Source organism: Gastrolobium bilobum, unplaced genomic scaffold (genome assembly GCF_033153095.1).
Source record: "Gastrolobium bilobum isolate Gb01-03AN ecotype WA unplaced genomic scaffold, APGP_CSIRO_Gbil_v1 utg3949, whole genome shotgun sequence".
In the NCBI taxonomy this organism is placed as follows: Eukaryota; Viridiplantae; Streptophyta; class Magnoliopsida; order Fabales; family Fabaceae; genus Gastrolobium; species Gastrolobium bilobum.
Genome location: NW_026897444.1, coordinates 298,737 through 318,023, shown reverse-complemented (window position 1 = coordinate 318,023; position 19,287 = coordinate 298,737). Strand labels below are relative to the sequence as shown.

The window sequence follows — 19,287 nt, the reverse complement described above, 5'->3', positions numbered from 1 at the left end:
ATTCCTAAATTGAACCAATAATTATGATTTATTGACTAGTATGAGAAGAAGATATAGCACAAAAATTGACTCGGTAGTTTGTAGTTCCAAAAGGCAGTGAAGATAGACAACTTTGGATACAAGGGGAAGGGAAAAACTTATGAATGGCCGGTTGCACAGTTTCCTAACAATAGGTAATTTAATTGCTCCGGTCATAAATTGAAGTGAAGGTCATGGTGGCAAAAGAACTCATGGTTCCTGATGAAGATGAATCATCATGCTTCCCTTTACCAGCCAAAAGAAATGTTTTCTCCACTTCAGCAATGTCTTTCTGTTTCCCTTGGTCTTTGGCTTCCAGAAATTCAAATAAGCCAGGTTTTGTAATCTTTTCCTCATTCACTTCTGTTTCGCCTATTAGCATTTTAAGCACAGTAGACATAGAAGGTCTGAGCTGAAGAGAATTCTGAATGCAAAGAAGACCAATCTTACAAAACCTTATCGCCTCCTCAACGTTGAAGTCTCCATCCAACATGACATCCACCAAACTCTCCAGCTCTCCCCTCTCATACAAATTCCACGCCTGCAAGACATAATCTAATCACTCATTTATCAACAGTTGAGTTCCATCCACATAACTGTAAGGACATTAATTTCCTAGCAGTAGTAACCCTTGAATTCATGTGCAACTCAAATCCAAGATACATAAGAAAAAGGGTTTTTATTGCAGTTTTGTGCAAAACCTTGAAACCATTTAGATATTCCAAAGTTTGAGTAGCATCAGGTGTGAGGGAATAGGAGTTCACTCCATGCCAATAAAAAAGACTCATTTTTCTCATGTACAAATTTTACATTACAAGAACTAATTCTCCTAGCATGACCACATCGCACCTGTAATGATTATTTTCATGTCTTTTAACAAGCTTAGTCATAAACTTCATGGCAATAATCACACGATTGTTTGCTCACTTGGTAACAGTGAAAAGATTAAGAATGCAACTAAAAAGACAGAATCATCCATGCCATTTGAACAAATACAACTTATTTTCAGGATAGTAAAGCTCTAGGCCAATCCTAAATGTTCTACCCATAAGCCCAAGTGTTTTGAGTTGCAACTTTCAAGGTCAGGAATTCAAACTACCCTAGCCTGTATGAAACGTTACAAATAGCTAACGTGAAGCTTAGAGGACAACCAGGAGAAAAGAGGAAATAAAATGAAGAATGAGTTGAATAAAAGGTCTAAATCTGACTCTCATACTTGATACTATATTTAACAAATGATAAATATTAAGAAAATTGATATCCAATTTCAACATATTAAATTACTGTCAAGAAGGGAACAGGATGTGATTGGAGTGCGATATTATTAAATATAAACTAATAGAGGGAAAAGGAAAATGAAGTGGTGATGAAGCTCATTCTATATTTAGAACATAAACTTTAATAAACCAGGAGCGCCAAGAATAAAATTCTCTATGAAGACATATCAATCACAAATTTGCAAGGTATATTTCAAAAAATCTCTATTCAAGTTAAATCCTCAACTATATCTATTTGCTCTAACTTATTTTTATTTTGCAAAATGAAAGGTCCTTACCCTTGTATGTAGATACCGTTCTTCCGCAGGTAAATGTCTGTTTGTGTTACATCTCCCACTAACAATTTCTAGTAGCAGAACTCCAAAACTATATACATCTGCTCTTCTTGTAACTTGATTTCGTATTGCAAATTCAGGTGCCAGATAGCCGCTACAGAAACCAAACAGGGGCATAGTAAGAAGAAAATGGCAAAAATTGCTAATAAAATTTGAAGTATAAAAAATCAGGATGCAAGGCAGAGAAGTAATTACATGTTCTGGCAGAGTTTCATAGTATAAACTAAGGGGTTTGCATTTATAATTTAACATGACACAACAAACTTTCCTACACATACAACATTTTGTGGGGTCCACACTTTTTGAAAAAAAAAAGAAAAAAAAGAAAATTACGGCACGCAAAACGAATCTCTATAACATTACACAATCACTTTTCCTACAACATAACTCTTATAAAACCCATAAACTAATTAAAAACTCTCCAACAATTGAAAACAGAATTATGAACTTACTATGTACCAGCAACAAGTGTACTAATATGGGTCTGATCTGGTGCTATAAGCCTTGCAAGGCCAAAATCTGAAATTTTGGGCTGGAGGCCTTTGTCAAGTAATATATTGCTTGCCTTAATATCTCTATGAATAATATGTGGCCGAACTTCATCATGAAGGAATGCAAGGCCCCGGGCAACACCAATGCAAATGTTCCTCCGTACATGCCAATTGAATTGGATGCTACTATGGCTTCCACCTATAAAGTCATGAGTACAAATTCATTACTAGGATAGTTTTAATACATTCATATCAAATGTGAAAAATTACTTACCAAGAAGTGTTTGTGCTAGGCTGTTATTCTCAAGATAGCTATACACCAAAATCCTGTGGTTTCCTTCCACACAGCATCCATACAACTCAACTAAATTCTCATGCTCTATACTAGAGATCACCTTGATTTCTGTTAAGAACTCCTGGACACCTTGTCTTGATTCAGCTGACAAAACCTTTATAGCAGCCAGAGTACCATTTCTCAACTTTCCCTATTCAGGGTAGAAAGTTATCAGTCACTGAAATTGAAACATAGAAAGAAGCATAAGCGCATCTTTCTAAATAAGTGATGCAGTTATGAATTGTGGAAGCCATACTACTACAATCACCTTATAAACTGATCCAAAACCTCCCTCCCCTATCTTGTTTGCTAGGCTGAAACCTTGGGTGGCAATTCGCAATTCCTTGTAAGTGTAAAGATTGACATTCTGAATGTTTGAAATATCTGTTGCAACATATACATATTAACTTGATTTAAACATAGAAACATTTGGAACATATCAAACTTTGTAAATTTTCTAATAAAAAAACAGTAAATGAAAATTGGGTTAGCTTAGCTTTCTCTAATAGGTTCAAGCTTCATAGAATGTAACATGCTGCCCTAGATTAGTGAAAAATAAAATTTACCCAAACCTTTTGTGAAGAAGAAAAGTTAAATTAATAACAACAAAAACCACCAGAATTTTAATGGAAGGGTGACTTGTTGTTTTATAACAAGCTTCAAGATATTTAATAAGCAAAACATTATTATGCAGCATACATCAATGCATTTCCCATTTATAAATTCAATGAACTGGATTGTAGTACTACATGCCATATAAGAAGATTCCAGCTTTTATTTTGCTTAATTCAGGTCTTAGTAATTTAGTTTCTTTCACCCCTCAATAAAAAAAAAGCTTCATAAAAGATTATGCCCCCAAAATGAAAATGATGTTGATGACTTTCTGGGATTATTAGATTCTATTTTTTTTTTTTTCATGAAAAGGCCAGCACACACCAAATCTTGGTTGAATTCAATTGACAAGTGTTAAGAACCATTTGAACCCAAAACCTTAAGGTATTAGGTAATGGCCTTTTTAATGCTTTTATTTTATTCTCTAACACACTCTCTCACGCAAGAGCCCTGGGCTTGAAGCGTGGATATGGCACAAGCTCATTTTTTGTCTGCCTTGTGCTACACGAGCCCATTTTTTTTTTTGTCTGCCTTGTGTTTGTTTTAATTCCGCCTGAAAGTGGGGGGCAGTGAGGATCGAACTCGTAACCTTATGGTTACTAAAGCTTTGATACCATGTTAAGAACCATTTCAACCCAAAACCTTGAGGTATTAGGTGATGGCCTTTTTAATGCTTTTTTTTATTCTCTAACAGATAGAATAATTTTATAATGCAGCAGATCTTCTATGGAACTGTGTTTGCAAAAACAAATTACAAAAGAAGTAAACAATCATAAATTTTATCTATGTACCTATATCAACTTCAGTTGATTGTGTGGCTGAGGAAGCCCTCCTTTTTCGGAAAAGAAGAGAGAAACAATTCATCAGAGTGACTCTGGTGCTCCAATGGATCAAACCAACAGTAGCATCAACTTGTAAATCATATGACCATAGCACTCAACAGCTAAATATCCATTCTATATCCAACCATAATAATGATCATGAAATCCTGTACTGAAAGAAACAGTACATTTCAGAAGGCCAACAAATCCCTGATTGAATAATTTCACAATCCATCAGCAACAGTTGCAGCAGGAAGTCATAAATATCTGCCACTAGCACTACTTTTCATGATATTGAATAACAGTCTCTGTAACCAATAAGCAAAATGCAAATCAAAGTCAAACTTTATATTTCTTCTTTGTAAACACTCAAACCTTGTTTGGGGTACAACCCTGTCTTCACAACTTAACTTTCATATCGAAAAAGTGAATAAAACATGAGAAAATTATGGAGATGGAGGAGGAGCAATTAAGTTAACAAAAGTAAAATATACATGTCATATCTACAGGTAAAACAGTTAAACCCCTCCCCACTAAATAAATAAATAAAATTGATTACTCTATAATCACGACAACAGTGAACACATAATTTGTTTCCATTTAATTTTCTTACATTTTCTCAAGAAACAAACAGACAATAAGAAAGAAAATACATTACTAGAAACCAAAAAGAATGAAGAAAAAGCTCACTTCTCAGAAACCAAAGTCTTTGGTGGCATCACCGTCACGTGGTAGTACTAGAGAGAGAGAGGTAACCACTAACCACAACGTTTGGTAGACAGCATTTATCTTTTCGTGTCTTGACTTCAAGTTACCGGTCTGTCACGGTCTGTGGGGTGGGATCTATATAGGACAATGTGCATTGGGAGGGGTCAAGCATTAACATAAAAGGGTTTGTAAACTACGTATACATCAATATTTGTGCTGTATTTGTTTTTTTTTTCTATTTATTTTAAATATGGTGGATCTCACACTTATTATCTCTATAACATGACAAGGAGATTGTCCTGCAACATAATACTTGTTTTACTTTATTTACAAAAAAAAAAATAATACTTGTTTTACCTAACATGGGAAAAAAGTTTCCGATGTTACTTTAGATAACTTTATCTAATGTTCATCAAAACGATGTCGTTTTGGGGTTGAAAAATTAAAAAATTAGAGTGATAAAGACTATTATAACCCTGAAATAAATTAAAATTACAAAAATACCATGATTTCCGTCCTAAAACGACGTCGTTTTGATGAACATTAGATAAAGTTATCTAAAGTAACATCAGAAAAAACAAACTCTTACATTATTTGAGATAAAGTTATTAATATAGGGGATAAATTCAAGGGAAACTATAAGGTAGTGTTTGGTAAAAGATTTATTTTGGGATTGATGGGAAAGTGTTAGTGGATATTGAAAAATATCATATTTGGTTCAGGTTTTTAAAAAAAATACTAGGCAAATATGATAGATGGAAAAATGACTTTTATGTTGATTTTTGGATGAAATTTACTAGTACAGAATACCACTTGAGATGTGGTATTTTGAGATAACTGAAAAAGTGAAAAAACAGGTGCGAAGTTTCTCCAGAACATAGATTTTGCAAATTTAAATAATTTTCCTGGTAATATTTCGGTCTACCAAACAACCTTTTTTACATTTTCCTACCAAACTCACTTTCCAATCATTTCCCTAGTAATTATATTTCTCTAGTATTCAAAAAATTTATCCTTAACCAAACGCCCCCTAACGAGATTTTGAACTTTTCCATATACTAAAAAAAATGTTTGGTATATATCTATTTAAAGAACATAAAATTATATCTTTATATCTTTTTAAGTGAGAGAAAAAAAAACATAATAAAAATGAAGGGGAAAAAATAGATGATTTTTTTAATTTAAATTTTAAATAAAAAATATTAATTTAAACTAAAATTACACTAGTTAAAAGAATAAATATTTTTTCCATAAAAGAATATTTATTACTGGTATAATAACGATGTGATATGATGCTCTATACCCATACTCATCTTGTATTTAAAGATTTGTGAAAAAAAATTACTAAATGACGAAAGGGAATTCATAAATGCACCATCAGTGAAAGAAAGCTTCTGCATCTGAATAAGACATTTCTTTTTTCTATCAATTTAAATAACTTTTTAAACCATTTTTCTATTCAATGTTCATGTCATGCGTCTGAATTCTTTAAAAGTTTTTCAAAATATATCCTAAGCACTTACATGACCTGTGCGTAAATTTTTTAACTTTATTGCGACATAATGAATTTTTTATTTTAAATTATTATAATTTTTGTTAAAAGAGTCATCCAGAGATTACAAATTCAAACATCCGTGTCAGGAGAGAATCGTTTAGTCAAAGTACGATAAGGTTGTCTATGACAACCATTCTATTCCCGAGCACTGTCTCTGAAAAGAAATAATTTTTTTTCTATTTCTGTGCCTTGAAACAGTTTCTGAGAAAAAAAATGTGTTTGATAACATGTTCCATTTTTATTTCGAGAATGAGAATTGTGTTTGATAACACAACAAATAATATAATAAAAAATAATTTCTATTAAATATAAAAAAAATTCGGATCAACTCTTTCCTTTCTATATAGTGTGGTTGTGGTGGTGGTGGTGGCGGCGGCGGCGATACAGTAGTGGTGGTGGTAGTCACGTGGTGAAGATAGTGGTGGTGGTTGTGACGGTAGTGGTTGCGACAATGGCGGTGATAATAGTGGCAGCGACGGTGGTAGTGGTGGGGATGGTAGTGGTGGAGGTGACGGCAGTGGCAGCGACAATGGTTGTGAGTATGGTGGTTGGTGGCGGCAACAATGGTAGCAGTGACGTGATAGTGGTGGTTGTGAAGGCATCATGGTGGTGGTGGTGACAGTGACTGCGGCGGTGGTGGTAGGTGACAGTGGTGGTGGTTTGGTGATGGTAGTGGTGGCGTTGGTGTAATGGTGGCGATGGTGGTGGTGATGACGGTAATGGCTGTGGTGGTGGTGGTTGGTGGTGGTGAAGACGGTAGTGGTTGCGGCAATGGTAGTGGTGGTTGGTGACAATGGTGGTGATGGTAGTGGTGGCGTCGTGGTGGTGGTGGTAGTGATGGCGATGGAGGTGGTGGCACTGGCGTGTGATGGCGATGGTGGCAGTGACGGCAATGGTTGCGATGATGGTGGTGGTGGTTGATGGCGGTGATAGTGGTGGTAGCAGTGGCAGCGATGGTAGTTGTGGTGGTGGTGGTGGTATGGTGGTAGTGATGCGTGGAGGTGGTGGTAATGGTGGCGGTGAGGGGTGGTGACGGCAGCACTAGTGGTACGATAGCGGCGGCGACGATAGTGGCGACAGTCGTGTCGGGATGGTGGTGGTGGTGGTGATGATGGTAGAGGTGGAGAGTGATTGAGAGAGATAAGTGTTTCTCATTTTGAGCCCGGGAACAAAAAAACAGAAATTTTTTGATTCTTTTTTCTGTTCTCTAGCACAAAAATTTAACCGGTGCATCCCGGGAACAAAAAAATAAACCGATTTTACCAAACGATTTTCCTATCCATTTCTGTTTCCGGGAACAGAAATTAAAAAAGAATTGATTCCGGGAAGATTGTCATGCGCACCCTAAAGAAACCCAAGAAAAAGAGAACTAAAATGAGAAGCAACTACCAAAGCGTTACCAACGTTATCAACAACCACATCTCTTCTCGCATTATTCTTTACAACTCATTCAAGGTTCAGATATGCTTAATAATTCATACACAAACCTCTAATACATTACCACAACCAGCTACCCATTTAAATATACTATGGGCGTGTGAACACTGTTGCCTTTGCAATTTCTAGGGCTAAATTGCGTCCAAAGAGCTTCTCCACAATAACTAATGCAAACTCGATGGAGGTTCCTGGGCCTCTGCTGGTAATAAGGTTGCCATCAACTACAACCCTGTTTTCTACTTCACTCTGATCTGATAACTTGTTGCACAAGGCAGGAAAGGCAGTGGCCTTTTTACCCTGTATTGAAGAAAATATATGCACATGTCTCAAATTAACACCATGATGCAAAATAAAGTCATAAACAATGGACAAGCACGGCTTGAAAATCAAGTGCAAATAAATGTTTATGCCTATCAAGCTCTTTATAACACCATAAATAATTAGAATGAAGACTCCACCGGGGATTTAGCAGCTTAAGGAAGTGTCTTCAGTAATAATGAACCAAACCATAGAGGCAAGTCGATATTAGAAAACCAAACCATATATGAGCTTAAATCAGGTTATGCAACTAAGAGAATTGAATATTCATGATTGTCGTTTTACTTAAAGTTTTCTTCATAAAGATGATAGACTTGACCCATAAAACAGATACCTTTAGCAAGCCATGGGGCTCCAAGACTAAAGCTGGGGATGCACAAATTGCTCCATAATATCTGTTTGATTCTCTTTGCTTTTTCAGCAAACTCACCAAGGTTTCTGAGTTTGCAAAAGCTTGGGCGCCCCCAAGTCCACCCTGCAAACAATTGGAATATATTTACACAAACTAAATACCATATATGACTAATTGCTATGAAGAAAGTAAGAAGCCCCCTTACTGGCAACACAATAATGTCATATGAAAGTTTAGCTGCTTCAGTAAGGAGCATGTCTGCCTCCAGTTTAACTTTACGCGATGCCACAATCTGTAGTTTGTCCTCCACAGAAGCAACCACAACATTTGCCTTTGCTCTTCGCAGAATATCAATGATAATAACAGCTTCCATTTCCTCCATGCCATTAGCGATTGGTACAAGAATCTGAAAAGACGGCAAACACAAATAACAGTCCACGTCAAGTCATTAATCCAGTAACAAATTTTATCTTTGTGGACACATTTCTATCAAAGAAATTCAAATAAAGATAGTCCTGCTTCCTTTCTCAGATATGCTTGTCAACACACACAAAATTTACTGAGAGTTGAGACAATGTTAAGGTCCAAACGTCACCTTGGGTGAATTTTCAAACGTCCATTGCACTGGGTTTACCTCCGTAAAAGTATATTCATCACCGTGATTAGCACGCATGACCTGAATGTTGAATTATATGAGAATCCAACGACAAAAAGGAAAGTAATAAACACCATAGCAAGAATGTGATATCATAAAGAACACAAATATCTAAATAGCATTTCTATTGTATGTCAAAATTCAGCAGCAGAAAGCTTGATATATACACATGGGCACCAGTGCACTCATACATTACCAATAAACTTATCCACTCAATTATAAGCATCATAAATTGAAATAATTTTTCAGTTATTTGGTTCCACAAAAACAGAGGCGAACTCCCCTATCTCCTTAAAAACAAGTAACATCTCAATTATTAGACTTGAACTATGAAGCACGAAGTGATAAACATGTCTTGAGAGAAACTTGAGACTTTTTCAGCAGTTTCAATCACTCTAGTTCCCCCTCCACCCCTTTTGTGTATACACACGTCTATGTTGAAGTTGGTAGGGCATAGCAAAGAACAACTAGCTTCATTCAAATATGAACACCAATGTCATAGGCTCGTAGCTATCCTTCTTTTGCAATCAACTACAAATAACTTAAAAGTTATGGTATTAATCATAAACCACAACAGCCCCTCATTTGAGTATATTCTCTCAGCCTCTTTTCAGCAACATATTCATCTTTGAGATACTGACAAAACCTCAAAATGTTCATATGTAAAACCCATTGTGGAATCATTATCACCATTTGCAATTTTCAGATATCACGGAATATGTCAGAGGGATTGCTGTAGAGAAGTCAATTATCAATATTGAAAATACTTCAGTAATTGCACATAAAGACCAAATTACCAATTACCAATCATATTAATTCCTAGAAGCAGACATGTTAAGCATATTATTAGTTACAAGTAGGCACCATTGTGAACAATATGTGTGTGTAAGGGATGCATCAAGTGAGTGCGTGAGAGGTCCGACGAACTAATCCAGACCATCCACAATCCATGTAATGATCAAGATTAGCTCCCCTCTCACGCTATACACCGGATATCTTTGCTCTTCAAAAACAACAAACTATCATGAATGAAGTCCTTACCAGTGGACCAGCAACTTCATCAGCTTTCTCTTTTCCATATAATTGCTCAACCAGTGCAACCGCGAACTCCATGGTGGTGCCCGGTGCACGACTCGTCACAACTCTGCCATCCAGTTGCACCCTTGACTCAACAGCAGTTGTATAAGAGGCCAATTTTTCCATCAATGAGGGATGACAAGTTGCCTGTCCCACGATCACACAGTCAGCCATCAGCAACACAAAGTGGATTGTAAAAAACGAGCAAAACATGAGGCTATCTTTACCTTCAACCCCTTCAGCAAACCCCATGGCCCAAGCACCACTGCAGGAGCAGCACACACCGCAGCATAAAGCCTTCCATCCTCAACATGCTTTTTCACTAATCCTTCCAGAACTCCACAGTCCCTAAGATTTTCAACACCCGGAATCCCACCCTACACACAAATTAATCAATTAATTCCTAATTAAGGAAAAAATTAACCACTCAATTAATATACGATGTTCCAATAATGGTAGATGACTAATCAATTAATAAATCCTAAAACTGTAAACATCTAAACCAATAATTAATCCAGGAATTAGATGATTAACACAATCATAAACACAATTCCTCATAAAATCTCAATCAAAACGCAACAAACTTCGATGAGAGATAGAGAGAGAGAGAGAGAGAGAGAGAGAGAGAGAGAGAGATATACGGGGAGAGCGATGAGGTCGAAGACGGTGTCGGCGATGTCAGAAACGGAAGCGTCGGCGAGGATCTTGACGCCGTGGAGAGCTTGGAGGGAGAGGTGGTTGGCGGCGGAAGCGACGGTGACGTCAGCTCCGGATCGACGGAGAACGTCGACGGTGATGACAGCCTCCATAGGTTCGGTGCCATCGGCAATCGGAACAAACACCTTTCGAGCTTCGGAAGAGAAAGCCATGGTTGTGGTTGAAGAGGAAGAGAGTGAGAGGTTGTGTTTGGGTTTGTGAGTGAAGTTTGTGAGAGTGTTGTTGTGTATGTGTATGTGTTTGGGAGTGAAGTTTGTGAGTGTAAGAGTGTTGCGAGGGAAGAATCGTAAGTGACGCAATGCCATTTATGCTTTCTTCCTTTTCCTTCTTCTAACAGACGTCTGTGTTGTCTACGTGTCTTCTTCATGTGCATCGTCTGCCTCCAAATCTCCAAAAGAAAAAATGTCTATAACCACTAATTTTTAAAGGTTTATATTTATCTCATTTAACATGAGATAATCTATTTTCTTACACACACATAATAAAAATGGATCTCACCTTTATTTATTTTTTCTCCAATTATTTGTGGTCTCTTTTATAATTTTGTTTCACTAACATGAGATAATTCATCTTTTTTTTTTTGGAGGTTACAAGGAATTGAACACAACACCCTACACTACACACACTCCTAACACACACACCCCACACCACTAGGCTAACCCTAGTGGTGCCTGAGATAATTCATCTTCAATAACATAAGGAAAAATATTTCCTATTTTTAAATGCTTTTGGAGTAATTTTTTGTGAAGTGAATACAAAAAAGTTATTTGTATTGAACTCAAAATAATATTGTTTTATGCAAAAATTAAGGTATTTTTATAATTATAATTTATTTTAAGATTGTAATAGTCTTTATCATTATAAATTTGTAATCTTTCAACTGACATCGTTTTAAGAATAAATGTAAATAATTTATTTGCATTCATTCATCGTAAAAATATTTAAACCTACTTTGAAAGCATAAATTTATCTTATTAATTATTTATCAATTCAATTGCAACATTAACCATATTTTAAAATAAAAAAAAATGGTAATGACATGGTACATATTAAATGAATAACAATAATTCATTGTGAATTGTGTATAATAAAAAAATTAATTTTTTTCTAAATTATAATATAATTTGATATATGTAAAGTTTATCCAAGCATTTAAATAACTTCTAATATACAATTTTGAAATAATATATATTAGCACATGTTTATATTAAAGAAACAATAAAAGTACTTGTCAAATTTTCATACAACTAATATGGCATATTTCATTCATGTTATTTCTTCCTCAATGGAGGTAAAGTTATACAAAAAGATGTAACAAATGTAACAAACTAATAACCTATTTACTAGGAAACAAACTCTTTAAAGCAATCCCAAAACAATCAGAAGAGTTTCTAGACTTGATCTAAGATATAACAGAATTTCAAATTTAAATTTTTGAATTCAAACTTTCAGATTTAACCAATGTTATTAAACTCGACCCGCTTATTGACCCGGTCGAGGTACTAAGTTAGTGGGTCACTGGTTGAACCGAATGACCCGGTGAGTATATATAAATTTATAATTTATATAAAAAATTATAAATATATTTAAATACTTATAAAAAATCATTTTAATTTCAAATGTTCTCTTTTTTTTATAAATAAATATTCTAACTTTATTAGTAATGAATATTACATTTTGTATCTCAAAAGAAAAAATATTACATTTCAAATACAATTTAATATAATAAACTTTTAAAAAAGCTGTAGCTTTGCAAAAGAGTGTTACATTTAACAATATAATAAACTACTTCTTTCACTTTAACAATACAATTTAGTACATTCCATTTTCCAATACAATGTAAAAAATGAAAAGTACAAAAGCATTGGTCATTTTTATCTGTTATTTCACAGCCCTATTTCACAGCTATATATCGTTTTTTTTTTTTTTGAAAACAGCTATAGTCTCTCTTTCTTTTTTTCTTTTGAAAACAACTATCGTCTCTTTATCTGCTTCTTCTTCTTTGCCATAGGTGCCACAGTGGCCACGGTATTACCAAGTTCAAGCTTTTTCTTCTTCGTCTGTTTATCTCCTCCACCGCCTCTGCCCCGACCAGATCTGGCCAAGCCATCTCCACCATCCCCGGCGGCCACCGTTCCATTTTCTCCGACGTTTTTCCTTCCTTTTTATTCTTTATTTCTTACCCAGCGGGTCACCGGTTTTAGTAAAACCAGCCGGTTTATTCTGATTTGTTTGCATGTCTGATCCATTACTTTACCCGGACCGGTCACCTGGCCGGTTTACCGGTTTCCGGTTTGACCCGGTCCGGTTTTTATAACACTAGATTTAATACTCCCCCTCAAGTTGGTGCATATATATCTAACATGCCTAACTTGCCCATTATATCTCCAAGTGCCTTTTCAGATATTGCTTCGGTTAAACCATCTGCCAACTGATCTTTTGATCTAATGTATGGAGTATTAACAATTTGTTGATCCAGCTTCTCTTTTATGAAATGCCTATCCACTTCAACATGTTTGGTTCTATCATGTTGAACCAGGTTATGTGCAATCTCAATAGCAGCCTTATTATCACAATAGGTATTCATAGGCTGGTCATTTTGTAACTTTAGGTCTCTTGGGAAATTTTTAATCCACAAATGTCATATGACATACCTCCAAACTCAGCTTCAGCACTTGATCTAGCCACCATCTTCTATTTTTTTCTCCTCTATGTGACTAGATTTCCATCAACAAACATGAGATACCCAGAAGTGGATTGTCTTGTGGTTTGGTCGCCAGCCCAATCAGAATAAGTGTATCCTTATATGCCTCTTTTTTCGTTTTTAGAAAATAGGAAGCCTCTGCCAGGTGACCCTTTTAAGTATCTCAGAATTCTAAAGACATCTTTCATATGTTCTTCACTAGGGGAATGCATAAATCTACTCACCATTTCTACTGCATAAGCAATATCGGGTCTTGTATGTGATAGATAGATAAGTCTCCTCACTAGTCTCTAGTATCTGCTAACGTCAGTTTTAATCTGATCTGGGTAAATACCAAGCTTAGGGTTCATTTCTATTGGTGTGTCAACCGATTTACATGCTAACGTTCTGGTCTCAAACAACAGAACTAGAATGTACTTTCTTTGAGATAACACAATTCCTTGTTTAGACCTTGCAACCTCAATTCCCAAGAAATACTTTAGCTGGCCTAGATCCTTCATTTCAAACTCATTAGCTAGGTGTTGTTCAAGTGACCTCATCTTGTGTGCATCATCTCTAGTTAAGACCATATCATCTACATAGACTATGAGAATAGTTATTTTTCTTTCCCTGTGTTCAAAAAATAAAGTGTGATCTGCATTACTTTGTGTATAGCCGAATTTCTTCATTGATAGAAAAAAAACCTCCCAAGCCATGCCCTTGGCGACTGTTTAAGGCCATACAGAGCCTTTTTTAACTTGCAAACTACATTTTCCTTTGAAGATGATAACTTTACTCAGGTGACACATCCATATATACCTCATCTTCCAAATCTCCATTCAAAAAAACATTTTTTACACCAAATTGATTCAATGGCCAGTCTCTATTTGCTGCCAAGGAAATCAGAATTCGGATTGTATTAAGTTTGGCAACAGGAGCAAATGTCTCTTGGTAATCTACACCATACTTCTCAGTACAACTTTTAGCCACCAATCTTGCTTTAAATCTGTCAATACTCTCATTAGCCATTAGCTTCACATTAAAAACCCACTTGCAGTCGATTGTTGTCTTGCCATTTGGTAAAGAAACTAGTTCCCATGTGTTGTTGCTTTGTAATGCTTCCATTTCTACATTCATGGAAGCTTTCCATTTTGGATCATCCAATGTTTCTTGCACACTATTCGGAATACATGTTGAACCATAGGTTTTCAAGCTTATACATTTGAAGTTTTGATGATTACAAAGCACCAACAAGCTTAACATTGATGCACAAGTTAGATGGCAGTGCAACAAGTCCCAAATGGTACTAGAATACCAAGGTAACATGCAAAAGTGAAGAAGTAATTCAAATGTGCAAAGTCAAGACTAAAGTCAAATATTCAAGTAAAGAAAGGACCTAGAAGACTCAAAGGATGAAGACAATTGAAGAATTAAGTTTGTATTATGTGTCATGTATTTTTAGAGTCTTGGGTTGTATGAAGTTGAGTTTATTGAGCTATATCTCTCTAGTTTGCATTTAGGAATATAAACACATGCATGCAAGGCTCACACACGTGAAACACTGTAATATTGACACTAGAAGCATGCATTCATGTGTGAGAAGTGAGAAAGAATTAATTAGAAATTATTTGGATCAAATTCGGATGCATTTTGGGTTGTTGTCATCAAATATCCGGATATGGCATATCCAGATATGGTATCCGGATATTTATCGGGAATCACATAATTATTTTTTAAATCTGAATCAAATCTTTTTATATCTTTTCTAAACCGACTTGGGTTTCTATAAAATCATGTTTTAGGTTTCAGAAACATAAGAGAGCGTATTATTACATGCATTAGAGTTAGAATCACCCAAGTACATGGATTATGCTTAAAATTGATATTTTAAAGAGAGAAAGCTCTTTAATCTTCTTCCTCCTCTGTTTTTCTTTGTAATTCTGGATTTGGGGAGGTTGTTCTGCTTCTGTGATTGATTCAATTGGAGTGATCCTAGGGTTTAGGTTAAGAGTGATCAAGGGGTTGGCCACGGTATTGTAAAATTCTAATTGAGTTTTGGTTTCTGGTTCAAGAGGAGTGATCTTAGGGTTTAGGTTAAGCGTGATCAGGTAGATCACAGGTCTTGTAAAATTCTTCTTGTAAAACAATCTCTTCAAGCACCGGTTGGAAGCTTGATGATAGTGGAATGATCGATCTCAGTCTGGATATAACTCTCAGTGGTGGAGAGTGAACCATGATATATCCCGGTGTTAGCTTCTCTTCCCTTACCTTTTATTTTTCGCTGCATATTACTCTTCTTTGATTCATTGTTCTTGATAATATGAATCTGTTTTAAGGGTTTGAGAATTTTTGTTAATTGTTAAATCTCTCTAGCATGTTGTTTTGAAAAAGAGGTTTTGGTTTTCTTTGTTATTAGCAAAAAATTTAGAACACAATTCACTCTCCTTGTGTTGTTATTTAGCCATTCTTTCTTATAATATATATAATTGATTAACAATTAGAGAACATGATTCAGATAGGTTTTTAGTAGATATATAGCTGCTAATCGGGTATTTGGTTTTTACTTTGGGATCTGGTTCGTAAAAATGTTTAGGTATGCCCTTGTTTGGACGAAGAGATCTTTGACTTGTGTGGGGGAATTTTGAGATACAAAGGGTATTGATAAATCAGTTTGTGTGTTACTATCTTGTTCAATGTACCTTTCAGGGATGTCCGGAGGTGAGACCGCAGGTATGTAAGTTAGACCCGGTGTTCAAGAGAATGAGCAGTACCTGTAAAGCTAGGAGATGAGCTAGGAGTAGACGCTGAAGGAGTGAAAGGTACAACAACAGTAATCTGGTCAGAGAGACGAATTTCTGCTTCTCCAAACTGGACTAGGACATGTTCCCCCTGAGAAGAAGAAACCGAGTCTCCTCCTTAGTAGTATGGTTCAGATTCATGGAAAGAAACCTCCAAAGAGATACACATTTTATGAGATATGGAATCAAAACATCTATACCCCTTTTGAGAATCAGAGTAGCCAATAAAGAAACATTTTTTGGCACAAGGATCCACCTTGGATCGAAGAGGCTTGGGAAGATTAACACAAGTGGTGCAGCCAAAGATTATGGGTTCAAGATTGATGACATGAGGGAGAGAAAAATGGGACTCAGGAGCTTGTTGAGGAGTTTGGAAGTAAAGAGCACTCGAGGGGGGTCCTATTTAAGAGATAAGCAGCAGAGACAACAACCTCCCCCCAATAAGAAGAAGAGACATTTATGCCAAATAAGGAAGCGGGTACAATTTCTAAAAGTTGGCAGTTTCTCCTCTCAGGCAGACCATTTTGCTGAGGAGTATAAGGACAAGAGGACTGATGTTTTATCCCATGAGTTGCCAAAAAATCAGAGAACAAACTGTTCATATAGTCCAGACCATTGTTAGATTGAAAATTTTGGATTGAGGAGGAATACTAATTTAGTACCATAGCATGACACTTTTTAGAGGCTGGAAATACATAATTTTTATGTTTAAGCAAGGTGATCCACACCATTCGAGTGCATTCATCAATAAAGGATACATAGTAATATGAATTAGAAAAAGGAAAAACTTTAGAGGAACCCCATACATCAGAGTGCATAACTTGGAAAGGAATAGAACTTTTATTCGAATTAGGGTAAAAGGGATTGCGATGGCTTTTGGCCAAATCACAAACTGTACATTTAAAATCAGCAACATTCAACTTGACAAATAAATTCGGAAACAATTTTTTGAGATAACTAAAGAATGGATGACCAAGTCTCTTATACCAAATCCAAACAGAACTGGAGTGAGAATCCAAAGTAGAAGTAGCAGAAGCAAAGGCAAGGGAAGATAGACCACCATCTGAGGAATTCAAGAAGCACAGCTTGCCGTGTCTAACACCATAGCCAAGGATCTCCTAATTCTAGTTCCCTTGAAAGACACAAAAATTGGGCCAAAAAATAACGTTGCAATCCAGTTGAGAGGTTAATTGACTTACAAATAGAAGGTTAAATTCAAGAGAAAGGACTATTAAAACAGAGTGCAGTGTCAATTTAGGTGATAAAATAATGGAACCTTGACCGGTGATGGCAGTGGAGATCATGGTTTTAGCAGCAGAGCTAAGATTGGTTAAAGCATGAGAACGACAAATAATGTGATCAGAGACACCTGTATCACTTATCCAAGTAGAAGTTCAAGAAAGCGTGGAGAGAGCATAGGACTCACCTAAGATTCCTTTGTACACGACATTAGCAATAGGAGGATGAGAAGAATCACCATTAGATGTGGTTCCAAGAGCTTTTTTGAGGATTTTTTGACGAAGGCGCTTAGAGAAATCCCACTATTTAGGGTACCCGATGAGTTCATAACAACGATTCTTTGTGTGACCAAAATCACCACATGAGAATAAAGAAGAGAGCTGAACTTGTTGGAGAGAGAATCTTTGTAAGGTCTGATTGAGGATGAACCAGAAGGGGGTCGAGGCGAGTGAGTTAGGAGGGCAGAAGTTTTAGTACTAGTTGGAGGACGTCCCAAGGTGAGGTGTTGTTAATGTTCACGGGGGACATAAGCATAACTCCCTTTGAGGTCTAACTTGGGGTCCTTACGAAGAATCTCACATGAACCGAGTCAAAGTCAGAATCCAAGCCACTAAAGAAGATATGGACATGAAGGCGAGCCATGGCTGAATGCATCTAAACAACGCCATAAACTGTGCTACCTTGAGAAGACATGCGATAATCAATTTCCTAGAAGATAAAAACCAATTCATTGTAATATACAGAAAAGGGACGACCATTTTGCTTCATAATAAACGACCATTGATTAAGCTCAAAGAGACAGGTTTCATCAAAGCCATCATAAAACGTGTGAAAGGAAGCATCCCAAATTTTGTAAGCTGACTCGAGACGGAGAAATCGTTGCATTAGGGATGGGCTTATCGATTCAATGAGCCAGCTTTTCACACGCTTGTTCTCAGTAACCCAAGAGTTATATGCAGGATCATCAATGGGTGGTTACTTCGTGGTGCCAGTCAAATACCCAGATTTGTCACGAGCTTTGATTCACATGTCCATTAATCGGGACCAAAGAGGATAATTGGATTCATCAAGGGTCATAGTGACAGACTGACAGGGAAAGAAGAGTTGTCTTGGTGAATGACAATGTTAGAAGGAGTCACAGAGATGGAGGCAGGGGATGTGGAGGAATTAAAAGGGAAGGTGGAGTTCTCATCGTCCATACGAAAAAATTAGGGATACGAAGGGAAAGTTATGGAAAGAGGATATGGGTCAAAGAAACAGGTAAAGTAGTGTAGGAAAATAAATGGGTACTGGTAGGGTCACAAAAAATGAATAAAAATGATGTGGGATACCAATGAGGATGGATAAGGATCAGAACGTACTTGATACCATGTCAAACTTTCATACAAGTAATATGGCACATTTCATTCATGTTATTTCTTCCTCAATAGAGGTACATTTATACATGAAGATGTAACAAACTAACAACCTATTTGCTGGGAAACAAACTCCTTAAAGAAATCCTAAAATAACTTAGAAGAGTTTTCAGATCTAAAATATAATAGAATTTAAAATTTAAACTTTTGAATTCAAACTTTCAGATTTAACACTATAAATAAAAAGTTAAGGATTAGAAAAACTGCCAACATACTTTATTCTAGTTCAGTTACCATCACTTGTAACCTACGTTCATATAGCAAATGATTCTTCCATTATAGGTCGAGCTCCATATGTGTTTGACAAATCACTACAACATCCAAGCTTCCACGTGCTTGGAAACCTTACAATCCACTAAGTTTCACGAGTGCTTAGTAACTTTATAGCCTCTAAAGTTCATGGGTGCTTAGAAACCTTTCAACCACCAAGCTTATCGAGTGCTTG

At 36.1% G+C, this 19,287-nt stretch overlaps 2 protein-coding genes across 3 annotated transcripts; both read right to left on the bottom strand.

The window, feature by feature from the left end:
- Positions 1 to 4,686, bottom strand: LOC133307002 (cold-responsive protein kinase 1-like). Of its 2 annotated transcripts, none has more exons than XM_061507420.1 (7): positions 4,579 to 4,686; positions 3,859 to 4,098; positions 2,724 to 2,839; positions 2,396 to 2,606; positions 2,083 to 2,320; positions 1,574 to 1,724; positions 1 to 559 (listed from the first exon to the last, which is right to left on the bottom strand). In XM_061507420.1, exons 2-7 carry the CDS (start codon positions 3,929 to 3,931, stop codon positions 179 to 181), a joined length of 1,170 nt encoding a protein of 389 aa, XP_061363404.1. In that variant the 5' UTR covers positions 3,932 to 4,098; positions 4,579 to 4,686; the 3' UTR covers positions 1 to 178. The 2 variants fall into 2 exon arrangements, with proteins under 2 accessions (XP_061363404.1, XP_061363405.1); XM_061507421.1 differs by having other exon boundaries at positions 3,859 to 4,060; positions 4,579 to 4,615.
- Positions 4,687 to 7,488: 2,802 nt separating this feature from the next.
- LOC133307000 (protein DJ-1 homolog B) lies at positions 7,489 to 11,067 on the bottom strand. Its single transcript, XM_061507417.1, has 7 exons — positions 10,632 to 11,067; positions 10,218 to 10,367; positions 9,955 to 10,137; positions 8,854 to 8,934; positions 8,464 to 8,664; positions 8,241 to 8,381; positions 7,489 to 7,885 (listed from the first exon to the last, which is right to left on the bottom strand). Exons 1-7 carry the CDS (start codon positions 11,010 to 11,012, stop codon positions 7,679 to 7,681), a joined length of 1,344 nt encoding a protein of 447 aa, XP_061363401.1. The 5' UTR covers positions 11,013 to 11,067; the 3' UTR covers positions 7,489 to 7,678.
- Between the last annotated feature and the right edge of the window lie 8,220 nt (positions 11,068 to 19,287).

Coding starts and splice junctions, on each gene's coding strand:
- LOC133307002 (XM_061507420.1), bottom strand. CDS start 3,931: ATGAATTGTTTCTCTCTTCTTTTCCGAAAAAGGAGGGCTTCCTCAGCC. Junction 2,840..3,858: donor ATCAACTGAAGTTGATATAG/GTACATAGATAA, acceptor ATGTTGCAACAG/ATATTTCAAACATTCAGAAT. Junction 2,321..2,395: donor CCTAGCACAAACACTTCTTG/GTAAGTAATTTT, acceptor ATGACTTTATAG/GTGGAAGCCATAGTAGCATC.
- LOC133307000 (XM_061507417.1), bottom strand. CDS start 11,012: ATGGCATTGCGTCACTTACGATTCTTCCCTCGCAACACTCTTACACTC. Junction 10,138..10,217: donor GTTTGCTGAAGGGGTTGAAG/GTAAAGATAGCC, acceptor ATCGTGGGACAG/GCAACTTGTCATCCCTCATT. Junction 8,935..9,954: donor ATGAAGTTGCTGGTCCACTG/GTAAGGACTTCA, acceptor TTCAACATTCAG/GTCATGCGTGCTAATCACGG.